At 49.1% G+C, this 12,983-nt stretch overlaps 1 protein-coding gene across 1 annotated transcript in view; it reads left to right on the top strand.

The window, feature by feature from the left end:
* Positions 1 to 12,983, top strand: part of LOC128422889 (uncharacterized) — a 33,852-nt gene that overhangs the window by 4,798 nt on the left and 16,071 nt on the right. The window contains exons 2-5 of the mRNA XM_053407508.1: positions 865 to 1,066; positions 3,069 to 3,337; positions 4,484 to 4,629; positions 8,598 to 10,962. Of these exons, the coding sequence (XP_053263483.1) occupies positions 865 to 1,066; positions 3,069 to 3,337; positions 4,484 to 4,629; positions 8,598 to 10,962 (2,982 nt within the window). The remainder of the gene's footprint in view (positions 1 to 864; positions 1,067 to 3,068; positions 3,338 to 4,483; positions 4,630 to 8,597; positions 10,963 to 12,983) is intronic.

Genomic DNA, 12,983 nt, shown 5'->3' with positions numbered 1-12,983 from the left:
GTCAGGGGTCCCTTTACCCTTTACCTTATACAAGGGTTACACAAGTTCAACATTAGGTCCCTTTATCAGACACCTTCCCCAATACCTCTTAAGTCCCCATCACCAGAAGAACAATAAAACCCTTGACATCTCCTTTCACACAAGGCTTGTCTGGAGATGGGCTTTCAGAACACCTGACTTGCTCAACTGCCTCTGCGGATGTCTATTTTTGCCCCCTTGGTCACTCCCTGGGTGGGGGGTCGTGTCTGTGCTCTCACACTTGGGGAATTATGGCGGGATGCCCTGTTCCTGCTGCCTACATGACTTCCTGCTTCTTGGTTCATGGAGGGAGGTGGAGCCCAAATTCCCCTTTCTTTAAGGGTTAAAATGGCGTTGGAATGAGGAGAGTCGGTTAAAGTATGGATTTTCTGCCTATTTATAAAACTGAGCTGTCAACTCGAAAGGATACATTCAGGCCATTGTAACAACTTTAAAGATGCCCTCCCCATCATTTCTGTAACACACTGGAGATGTGTAGGTCCAGATGTGGGGCAGGGAGGATCTTTGGCCCTGGAGATGTTGCCGAACATGAGCTCTGACCATGCTCTCTGGGGCTGATGCAAGGGGAAGTATGGCTTAATTTGTGACCAAAATTTGCTGCCAGGATTTCTTGAGCCCCAGCAGCTTAGCTTCTTGAATGAAGCTCCCCACACCTATATTTCTTGATGCCAGGCTGGAGCAAAGTTCCCTGGCAAGTTTGGCCCTGTCAGCTGCAGAGCCTTTCGTCCTCTGGTGCTTTCTTGAAGAAGTCGGTTAGGTGTTTGCTGCGCATTCCTGAAGTCCTGCCTCCCTGAGCCGCTTTCAATGTTCTTTCCTTCCCATCAGACTGCGGGAAACGACCCCTGGCCCCCATCCACGGCGGCAGCATGAGAATTGTGGGTGGTGTCGACGCCCTGGCTGGAGAGTGGCCCTGGCTTGTCAGCGTCCAGATCCCCTCTTCCAAGGGAACGCGGCACTCGTGCGGGGGGTCCATCCTTTCCAAGCGCTGGGTCGTCACAGCAGCTCACTGCTTCAAGACTAAGAGAAGGCAAGTATGAAAGATGGCAGGAAAATGGATGTCTGGCCTGCTGAGGACAAGCAGAATGTCCCCAAGGTGGGAAGGCAAGGCAAGATTTTTGCCACAGGCTGAAGATGTGTGGTTTCTCTGAGCATGTGCAGATTGCCTTTGTCTATCCACAAGAACCTCTCCAACATGTCAGAATATGTAGGGATGTTCAGGGTGGCAGGAGAGGATATATTGTTTATTAGTATCCTTCCTAACTTGAACCAGCAAGTTCCTTTACTTAGCAGAGTGCATTCCCCTTTACACAGCAGAAAACTAGTTGCAAACTCGTGTGAGTTTCTTAAGACAATACGCAATTCCATCTGGCTTGTCCAGATTGAAATGTGTTCTAATATTTTCCTGGTAAGACCCCTTGAATCCCTCCTAAAAGAATAAAGGCACCACAGTCTTATTCATAAGCAATAAAAATAAAGTTTACTGACAATCAGGCAGAGCACAGTGTGATCCCTGAAGGCAGGACTTAGGCTTAAAGTTAAAAAAATGTACAAGCATGTTAGTGGTGTGAAGTAGGGGGAGGAGAGAGAGGTGGGAACATATTGTTTAAAAAAGTGTATTCATAGGTATATCAGTGTATTCAAATCTGAATTGTCAAATTGTGTTATTATTGTTACTATGGTTTTTGTTGTATGTGTCATTTGCGGTTGTTGTTTGTATCGAAAAAATGATTAAATAGATTAAAAACAAACAAACATGTGCAAACAGGATTAACCCAGAAGGGAGATGACCTGGGCAACTGTTTGGCTGGCAGCCAGCAGTTTAGTCCAGGAAGTTTGCAAGATGAAGATGGAAAAGAGAAAGAGTGGCAGCATGCCTTGGCCTTTTACCTGGACAGGTAAGGTCACGCCCACCCACTAGTCACATGCAAGGAAGGATGCTCCAGGCCAGGAGGAGCTGGACCAAACATCCCCTGCATGTCCACTCTAGCAAAACAAGGAATGTTGTACTTGACTGCTCCCAGTGGATTACATCCCACAGAATAGTGGGCAGAGATTCTAGGCAGACTCAGCTGCTTGCTTGAAACTGGACACTGGTGGGAGCTGTCCGCTTCCTCCTGTCCTTTCGCCATGTCTCAGAAACTTTATGTTGCTTCATTGGCTCATCAGATGTTTCCCTGCAGTGGGTCACCACCAGAAGGCCCTCGGCGCTGGACTTCAGTGTCCGGGCTGGATGGTGGGGGTGAAGATGCTCCTTCAGGTATACATGTTTATCAGTTCCAGTTACAGATAGGTAGCCGTGTTGGTCTGCCATAGTCAAAACAATTTTTTCCCCCTTCCAGTAGCACCTTAAAGACCAACTAAGTTAGTTCTTGGTATGAGCTTTCGTGTGCATGCACACTTCTTCAGATACACTGAAACAGAAGTTGCCAGATCCCTCTATATAGTGAGAAGGTGGGGAGGGGTATTACTCAGAAGGGTGGTGGGAATGGGTGATTGGCAGATAGCTGTGATGAGCCTGTTGACGACTCTTAACGACTGCAATAGGTCTTACAGGAAAAAGCAAGGGGTGAGAAGGTGAAAAATGGCTTTGTCATGTATAATGAGATAAGAATCCAATGTCTTTGTTCAGACCAGGTCTCTCCATGGTTTTAAGTTTGGTAATGAGTTGCAATTCAGCAGCTTCTCTTTCCAGTCTATTTCTGAAATTCCTTTGTAGTAAAACAGCTACTTTGAGATCTTGTATAGAATGTCCTGGGAGATTGAAGTGTTCTCCTACTGGTTTCTCTGTCTTGTGATTCTTGATGTCCGATTTATGTCCGTTTATTCTTTGGCGTAAGGTTTGGCCTGTTTGTCCAATATAGAGAGCTGAAGGACACTGTTGGCATTTGATGGCATATACAATACGTTTATCAGTATTAGGGTGTCCAGGAATTATTATTTCCCCCGTTTTTGCAGCAGTAGTCAGGGAGAACTCTGTTTAAAAGAACTCCAGAGGGCCTTGCGCTAACCATGTTCTGTTTTACCTGCAGCTCACTGAATCGCTGGAGGATTGTGGTGGGTGCCACCGACCTTTCCAAGTTGCCGGACGATGTGCAAATCCGCTCGGTGCACAAAGTCCTCCTCCACCAGGATTACAACCCGCGCACGGAGGCCAACGACATTGCACTGATAAAGCTCGAGAAACCTGTGGCATTTAGTGACTACGTTCAGCCAGCCTGCCTGCCTCTTGTCACCATGGGCTCTGATACCAGCTTCTCAGATTGCCATATCAGTGGCTGGGGCACCACCTCCCAGAACAGTGAGAGACTGGGAGCAGAGGGAGGCAGGGACTGGGGCAGCTCAAGTAGGGGTGGACACGCAGCTGTGTAGATAACACACAGGGCAGGGGGAGATAGAGGTGCTGCTGTGGATGGCTGGTACCCCAGTCCCCACAAACTTCAGATCTGGGAGAACAGGAATTAATGAAGGCTTATTTCAGGTCAGATGGAAATCTGTCTGCTTCCCCTCCATACAAAGGTAGTTGTTTTCTGGTGCTTCCTTCTCTGGAAGTGGAAAATAGATCCAGCCCACATGTGGGTAATTAATACTAAAAAAAAACTGGCCAGGCGCCTAGATTCAAAACATGAGGCTTTGCACACTCTCCCGCAGGAGAGAGCCTCCAGCAGAGCTTACAACACTCTCAGAGTTAACCCCCAGAATAGCGTAGAAATTGGGATATTTTGCCCACTTACTTCACCCCTCTTGCAATGAACAGACAACACCCTGTTAAGTACGTTTAAAAGCTTTACTTACTAAATTGAAAGGTCTGGTTCATGCATTATTCCATGCAGCAGCAAGGAGAACACAGGTAGAATTGTCTTGGGTGTAAAATACATACGGTCTGTACTTTGGAACAAGTTCAGACATGTCTGCCCTGGTCAGTTACATGACTAGAGGAGAGTGAGCAAAAGAAAGAGAAGCAGCTTCGCTTCCCCCCTCATGGCGGTAAGGGGGAGTGGCCTAGCTGGTCTTAACACCTTCATGCACTAACTAGCACTCATGCATGTTTAACTGCAACTCCCACACCTTCCTCCTTCCATTTTGCTCACAGGAGCTTTAAAAATACCCTAAGGTGCTGAAATGCTTTGGGTAGCACACAAAATGAGGGTGTGTTTGTAACTTGTTTTGGTTTCTTCCTCTGCCAAGCTACATTTTACAGTGAATGCATGTTTTCATTTGTGTGTGTGTGCTCCTGAACCTGCAACTTTAAAAACAGCAACTACTGCACACACAGATACAAATACCTATTTAATGTAACGTGTAGTTTCGCTCTGTGTCAAGCTGTATATTCCAGCAGGGAAATTGCGTGTGTGTGTGTGTGTGTGTGGCTAGGGAAGGGAAGAGCTGTGGATTGCAGTGCTTGGAGAAAACAGAAACCAACCTAATCTGCTGGCTTTCCTGACAGGTGTGAAGACATCGGACATCCTTCAGGAGGCGAGAATCAACATTCTGGACACCAAGAAATGCAACAGCAGCCAGTGGTACAATGGGGCCATGAGTCCTCACACCATATGTGCAGGATATGAGGAAGGGGGCATTGACAGCTGCCAGGTAAGGAATCCCACTGCCGTTTATATGGAATGAGTTATTTGTAGCTTTACCAGCCCCTGGGGGTCCACACGCTTCCTCTGAGCGACTCTGCGTTCCCGGGGCTCCTCTCAGTTTCAGCAGAGTGTAAACACAGCGTAGAAGCAGGACCAGTTGCCGTGTGTGCGTAATAAATCAGGCTTAACGCACGGTGTCTCCTTTATCTTACTTTCAGTCTTTATTCTTGTAGCAAAACAAACAGTTCATAACTCTCCTGGTGACAAAGCACACATCTCGCTCCTTCCTCGCAACGGAGCAAAACACACACTGAGAGAGACACAGTAAAACACTCCCCTCAGTATTCTAAACCACGCCTCAGAATGTGAGACGTCACTCAGAACTTCTTAACCCTGTAAGTTCTGATTCTCTCCACAGTTTATTCACACTGGCACCGGCTCTCCAGTATTGCTGGCAGAGATAGGTCTTCCTTAGCACAGATGCTTGAGATCCCTCTAACTGTCAGACTGCAGAGGAACCGACCCACAAGGCAGGTTGCCAGGGATGGACAAGACAAGGAAAACTCCTTACCATCTGCTTTTATTCAATATCCACAGAGAGAGGCTTGGGAATGTGGCGCCTCAGAATAATGGTGTTGCTCCTCATGAGTCTCCACTTCCTCCGTCTCTCCCACTTCCTCACGAGTCATCGCTACGGGTGTTGGAAAGGGCCTTTAGCCTTTGAGCTCTTTGCTCTCCTGCTTTCAAGGCCTGCCATGTCTTGGGAGAGGGAGGGTCTGGAATGCTTTCTAAAGACACTGAGTCCATCAGCTGTCACTCCCCTGTGCTTCTTCTCTCCTCCTCCTCCTCTCATTATTTCCCCCTCATCTGCCTCTGAGTTGTGACCTCCCTCAAACCCCTGTTGTAATTCTGAACTGTCTCCTCCTCTGGAAGGGTCAGGCTGGGGAAGAGGTCTCCACCATTCCTCCTCTGCCCAGTCCCTGACACTAACTGAAGATGCCCGGGATTGAACCTTTGATGAGCAAAGCATATGCTCCGTCGCTGAGCTAAGGAACACCTTTTGCTTTGGGCAACTGCGGCAGTGCCTGTTGGGATGTGTCTGGGGAGATGGGGGCATTTGGCAGGCCCCCAGCTGGCTCCAGCCCTTCGGCTGGCAGCCGGGCGAACTCTGGTTCTCGGAACAGCATCAAAAACTGTGACTCAAGCCTCAGAGACCTTTAGAGACTGAGCACGCAAGCCAGCAGAGATAAGAACTCTTTGCAACGGAAGTAGCAGACAGAGGCATATGTAGGCATATTTACAGCATTTTATTCAGCAGCAGGACAAAGGAAAAACATGTCTGCTTCCCTTCGTGTCCAAGCAAAAAGCATAGGCAAAAGCTATATACAGCGGAAGTTCCCAGCAGACTGTGCTGGAAGTAAACAGACATGTGACATACAACAACTCCACATGCCTGTTCTAAAGGTGGAATGGAACTATATCCTAGCAGTGCCCTCTCCCACACACAGTGGACACCCTTTGAACCTAAAACTTGAGACCACTCTTCCTCACCTCTTCCCCTCCACCAAGGGTGGGGAACCTCTGGCCCTCTAGACATTGCTGAGCTACAATGCCCATCAGCCCCAGCAAGAATGGCCAGTGGCCAAGGTTGATGCAAGTTGCAATTCGTCAGCAGCTGGAGGGCCACAGGTTCGCCACTCCTTCCTCACACTCTAATAATACCTTACTCTCTGCTTTCTGTCTGCCTTGCTGCATGGAGTCTGCATAACTGTGGCCTGCTTTCCCTCATCTCACTTCTGTATTTGGGCTCGTCCATACTTCTGTTCGTCTCACGCCCAGAAAGCATGGGTCGGAGTGGTTTGCCGCTCGATCTGTGTTGGCATCATGTGGACAATGGGTGAAACTGCACAGTGCTTGGACTCATGTCTTGAGTTAGCACATCTTCCCATGTCTGGATGTTCAGAGATAAGGGTGCCAGGTGTACTGGGTTACCAAAGCAACACCCGCGAGGTTGAATGTATGACTTCCCGATTCTTCCACCCTCCCATTGGTCCAGGAATGTAGACCAATGAGCATAATAGGGCATTGTTTTCATTATGTTCCTGTCCTGTTGCACATTCGTGTCTTGTCCTGTTTGCCGTCAGGGTCTGATTCTGAATCTGCGAGAGTCGGAGGAAAGGCTGTGGGCTTTACACAGCAGCATAATCTACCATGGGGATAATGTTAGCAGATCTGTCTGTACATATGTATGCTTACTTCAGAGACCAGATGAATTGAATCTAGTATTATTTAGCTTTGTCTGGCATCTGGAGATAATAAACAGTTGATATGAACTGTGTGGAAGAGGAGTTTTCCCCTTAACTGGGGACTCTGGGGGAAAAAACTGTTCTGCTGGGAGCGGGAGATCTCTGAAGACTCTACTGGGGCTTTGCATGCACAGCTGAGGTCAAAGTGTGGTGAGCTGCCAACTGACTTCCGCATGTCACCAGCAACCTGTGCTTTCTAGACACAGGTCTGAGCGGTTTTCCTTTTGCCCCAGGGAAAACCTGCTCTTTAGCGATTGGAACCAATGGCAATGGGGGAAAGCCTGAAATGCTGTTTGCTCCAACTGAGCACTAAAGAGCATTTTTTCTGAGGCTGAAGGAGGGAAGCAGCAGGACAAGAGAAAGCATGAATAAGCCCAGGGTTAATCTCCCCCCCCTCTCCAAGACCATGTCAGGATGTTGTCGGTGGGTCTCAGCTGTTGCCCAGGAAACTATAAAGTCAAGGGAAGGTTTCTTACTGTCCTTTTTTATTCAATATTTACAGAGAGAGGATGTAGAACCCAGCCTCTTGGATAATGGCATTGTCCCGAGTGAATCTACACTCACCTCATTCGTCACTTCTACGGGTGCTGTTATGTGCCCTCTGTCTTTGAGTTCTTTTCTCTCCTACTTTCAAGGCTCACCGGGTGCTGGGAGATGGAGGGTCTGGGAAGCTTTCTGATGACACCATGTCAGCTAGCTGCCGCTCCGCTTCTGCCTCCTCCTCCTCCTCTCCCATTATTTCCCAACTTTCCCCCCATCTGCTTCTGAGCTGTGATCTCCCTCAAACCCATGTTGTAAATCTAAACTGTCTTCCTCTTCCCCCTTCCTGGGAGGGTCAGGCTGGGGATGTGGTCTCCACCATTCTTCCTCTGCCCAGTCCCCAACAGACCTCCTCACCCAAGTTAATCAAACTAAGGGATTGGTTGAGAAAACACTGTAGCCCTGTAGTCATTGGGACTCCAAAAGTGAATTTGTGCCTTGTACCATTGAATTTCAGATGGGGAACAGATTTTCTGAAAATACAATTCAGACTTTCTCTCCCAAACCATAAATCTCATGGCAGCATATGCAAAAATAGGGAGAGCAATACAGTTTTAAAACAATTACAAAAAAAAAAGCTCAGAACTAATCGATTCTGATAATCATTTTTACGAACAAATGCATTTAGAGAGAGCGTCTGCTCTATTATGACAAATGTCAGCTCTTTCCCTGAAGGTACGTTCTAAGGAACTTCACACTCACCTTGGAAACAGACGCGGCAACTTCATTATGTAGTGATAGCGCCATGTATTTAAAGCCCATTTAAAGTTTGGCTTGCCCCAAAGAATCCTGGGAAATGCAGTTTGCTGGAAATTGTAATTCTGTGAAAGATAAGTTATGGTTCCTGGGATTGCTGAGGGAAGCCATGTGGTTTAAATGAATAGTGTGAATGTGTTCCTGGTAACACAGTCAGAAGCACAAGACAGATGGGCGTTTCTTGGCAAGCAATGATGAGATGAATGGCAGGGGGTGAGTCTGTGATGTCATGTAGCAGCTAAGAAGGTTCATGTGGTCTTTGGTCCTGGTGGCTGGACGGGCTTAGACTTGCACCTACACCATAAGTGTGAGGGGGACCTTGCTTTGCTTTCCTGAAAGACTACTTAAGTTCCTTCCTTCCTTCTCTCTGCAGGGTGACAGTGGGGGCCCCCTGATGTGCAAGACAAGCCAAGATTCCCCGTATTATGTGATTGGCATCACCAGCTGGGGAAAGGGCTGTGCCCAGGCAAACAACCCAGGAATCTATACCTTTACCAAAGACTTCCTTGAATGGATCTTGGGGGAGATGGTGGAAGCCAAAGGGCAGAAGCCCAAGAAGAAGAAGAAGAGAAAGTCACCCGGTGGAATAACGCTCCTGCCTAACAGAAAGGACATCTTGATGACACAAGAGCCAGCAACTAACCCAAAGGTGGCCACTGGTCCTCTGTCCACAAGCGCTCCTTCAGCAGCACCTGAAACCCCCACAGAGGTGCTCACAGTCCCTCTGCCCACAGATGCCCCAGAAACTTCCTCACAGGGGCTCACAGTTCCTCTGCCCACAAATGCCTCTGAAACTTCCTCACAGGTGCTCACGGTCCCTCTGCCCACAGATGCCTCCAAAAAGACCGCACAGGTGCTCACGGTCCCTCTGCCCACAGATGCCTCCAAAAAGTCCCCACAGGCGCTCACAGTCCCTCCGCCCACAAATGCCTCTGAAACTTCCTCACAGGTGCTCACGGTCCCTCTGCCCACAGATGCCTCCAAAAAGACCGCACAGGTGCTCACTGTCCCTCTGCCCACAGCTGCTTCTCCAAAAGCCCATGGTGCTCACGCAACACATCCCACCAAACGCCGTCCTCGAAGGCCCAAGGCAACTTTGAGGTCCCCGCACAAAGATCCAGAGCCAACCATCCTTGTGGAGCCCCCTTTCATACCCCCAATAATTACACCTCCCCCTATTGAAGCCCCATATGTCCCTTCAGAACGAACGGTCACCCTGGAAGCACCCTATTTCCCTCAAGAAACAGCACCCAAACCTCTAGCTCCTCCACGTATTCCTAAAGAAATACAGCCCACTGCTCTAGAGGCCCCCTACATCCCCCCTGACGTGACTGCATCTCTGGAGCCCCCCTATATTCCTCTGGGGGAGCCTTACACTGCCCCAGAGCCTCCATTTCTTCCCCCACCACCCAAATACATCTCTCCAAAACAAGGCAGTGTCTCATCCAATTCCTCAGAGTCCCCGTATGTCCCACAAGACAGACCATTCGCTCTGGATCCCCCATATATTCCTCCAGAGACATCAGTCACTCTGGAGCCTCCATACATCCCCCAAGAAACACCCCCAGGGGCAACTGCCATTCTGGATCGCCCATACACTCCGCCAGAGAACCCCGTCACTATAGAACCCCCATTCATCCCCCCAGAGAACCCTGTCATTTTACAGGCTCCATACATGCCTCAAGACAAACCGGTCACTCTGGAGCCTCCATACACCCTGTCAGAGACACCGGTCACCCTAGAACCCCCATACACTCCTCCAGAGACGCTGGTCACCCTACAACCCCCATACACTCCTTCAGAGACATCAATCACTCTAGAACCCCCATACACTCCTTCAGAGACATCAGTCACCCTACAACCCCCATACACTCCCCCAGAGACATCAGTCACTCTAGAACCTCCATACACTCCCCCAGAGACATCAGTCACCCTAGAACCCCCATACACTCCTCCAGAGACACCTGCCACTCTGGAGCCTCCATACACCCCACCAGAGGCACTTGTCACTCTAGAACCCCCATACACCCCACCAGAGACACCTGCCACTCTGGAGCCTCCATACACCCCACCAGAGGCACTTGTCACTCTAGAACCCCCATACACCCCACCAGAGACACCTGCCACTCTGGAGCCTCCATACACCCCACCAGAGGCACTTGTCACTCTAGAACCCCCATACACCCCTCCAGAGACACCTGCCACTCTGGAGCCTCCATACACCCCACCAGAGGCACTTGTCACTCTAGAATCCCCATACACCCCACCAGAGACACCTGCCACTCTGGAACCTCCATACACCCCACCAGAGACACCTGTTGCCCTAGAACCCCCATATACCCCTCCAGAGCCACCTCTCACACTGGAGCCTCCATACACCCCTCCAGAGCCACCTGTCACCCTAGAACCCCCATATATTCCTCCAGAACCACCTGCCACCCTAGAACCCCCATATATCCCCCCAGAGACACCTCTCACTTTGGAGCCTCCATACAATCTCCCAGAGACACCTGTCACCCTGGAAGCCCCCTACACTCCCCCTGAGATCCCGTACACTGATCCATACCCTCCATACATCCCTCCAGAGGCCCAAAATATCCCAGAAGGTTCAGCTGAGAACCCAGAGGCACCATATAGCATTCAAGTGGCTGCTGACCCTCCCAAGTCTTACAAGCGTTCTCCAGCATTCTATGCTATTCGCATTCCCCGAGCTGCTCCTCCAGGCCGACGCTGGCAACCTTCCAAATAAGAGAGTCCACACATGGGGTGCATCCTGCCTACAGCTCTTTGTCCGTCTGACCCTCAGGCTGTCCTCAACTAGCCAGTTCTTCGAAAGGCCATGCAGCAGGAAGTGCCATCCCTCTCCCAAATACTGTAATTTGCACTTCGATACCATGACCTCCATCCTCACATGCCAGGGCCCAAAGCTCCCTTGGATTTCCAAGATTACCAAAGAGAAGGGATGCGATTAAAGCAGTTGATCGCCAGTCCGTAGCAGATAGCGGGACTTATATTCAGGACTGTCAGGAAGGAGCTTTCAGTGGGAACATATGGACTTACGGTGGAGCAACGGGATGGCACACAGGGTGCAAAACCTGCCCTGCTTTATGTCGCTGGTGGCCTTGGAACTACGAGGTGGTTAATTCAAAGTAAAAGAGGAGGAGATGCATGAGGGAACATCCACATCACTGAGAATCCATGCACAGACCTGCCACGTGGGCTCACCCTCTGCTGCAGCCGCAGGAATGCCTTAATTCCAGAGGGGAAGCAGTCGGAGGAAAATGCTACCATGCTTGCTTGGAAACACGCAGGTCTAGCATGTGCCTGAGAACCTGATTCCGGGTCCTGCCAGTGCCCACCCTCACCCTCAGGAACTATGGGCAACTGGAGGAAATCTGGCGGTGTAGGAATTCTGCCTCTTCTATTCCCACTGGAGGACAGAAAGCTATTGCTCCAGTAACTCTGGTTCAGAACATGGTTCAGAACAAAAATCGATTATAAAAAGAGGGAGGGGAAATTAAATTGGCCTGCGCTTATTTATTTTTAATTGCAAACATTAAGGTTGAAATCATATAGACCTTTCGTTAAGCTCAGTTGACTGTTGCCGGGATGCACTTCCAAGTACGCTTCCATCCGATGGCTCCGTAAATCTCTTTTAAACAACAACTTGGTTAATAGTACCCAGTCTAAGCCGGAGCTGGATAGCCCAGCAGTGAATCTCTGAATTAATTCCCTCTGCTAGGCTCTTCTAGTAGAACCAATCCAATCATTTCTCAGATATGAATATTTGCACTAGGATGGCCAGATCCAGCCCACCGGGCTGCAAGAAGTGCTTTATCTCCCCAAAGGATCACAAGAATATAATAGCCTACTGGATCAGGCCAAAGAGGGTCCATCTAGTCCAGCATCCAGTCAGATGCCTATGGGCAGAACATGAGCACAAGGGCCCTCTCCTCTCCTGAGGTTTCCAGCAACTAACATTCAGAAACATTGGTGCATGTAGATAAGTGTATTCACACACACACCAATATATGCAACCAAACACACCACTGACAGTGATCCAACCAGAGCCAGGCTAGATCTACGCAGTAAAAAAAAAACTGCTTTGAAAACACTCTTGGGGGGAAATTGTTGTAAAGCTCACAATGGAAAATATCATTGTGTTGCGATTTCAGTTCTACACTGGTGTCACAGTGTTATAACGCATTTATAATGTTGTAGTTTGACTAATGTAGCTGAGTCCCTAGGGGCCATTTAAACTTTAAATCCCCTCACGCAACAGCTCCCCCTATAGGGATTAGGCAAAGAACAGCAGGCATCGCCTCCACTGAGAAGCAACGGAGAACGACAGAGACTTGGCAAACCAGCGGAGTCAGATAAGGCTGCAATTAGCAGAAGTTATTGATCTCGGCCAATTTTATGAATGGAAATTCAGGAGAAACATGAATGAACACTACAAATGGTATGGAAATGGTTTGATTGCAAATAAAAGTCAAAGCAAAGATCACACACGTTAACCAAAGAGGTTCCAGGTTGCAGTGCCTGACCCAACCACAAACTGCCACAATCTCCAAGGCACAGGATCACGTAGACCAGCCTTTCTTAACCTGTGGATCCCCAGATGTTGTTGAACTACAATTCCCCTCACTCCTAGCTAGCAAGGCCAGAGCTCAGGGATGATGGGAGTTGTAGTCCAACAACATCTGGGGACCCACAGGTTGAGAACCGCTGACGTAGACAGAATCCAGTCTTGGAGAAT

The sequence above is a fragment of the Podarcis raffonei genome, chromosome 10 (genome assembly GCF_027172205.1).
Source record: "Podarcis raffonei isolate rPodRaf1 chromosome 10, rPodRaf1.pri, whole genome shotgun sequence".
In the NCBI taxonomy this organism is placed as follows: Eukaryota; Metazoa; Chordata; class Lepidosauria; order Squamata; family Lacertidae; genus Podarcis; species Podarcis raffonei.
This window is presented reverse-complemented; position numbering and strand designations above follow the sequence as displayed.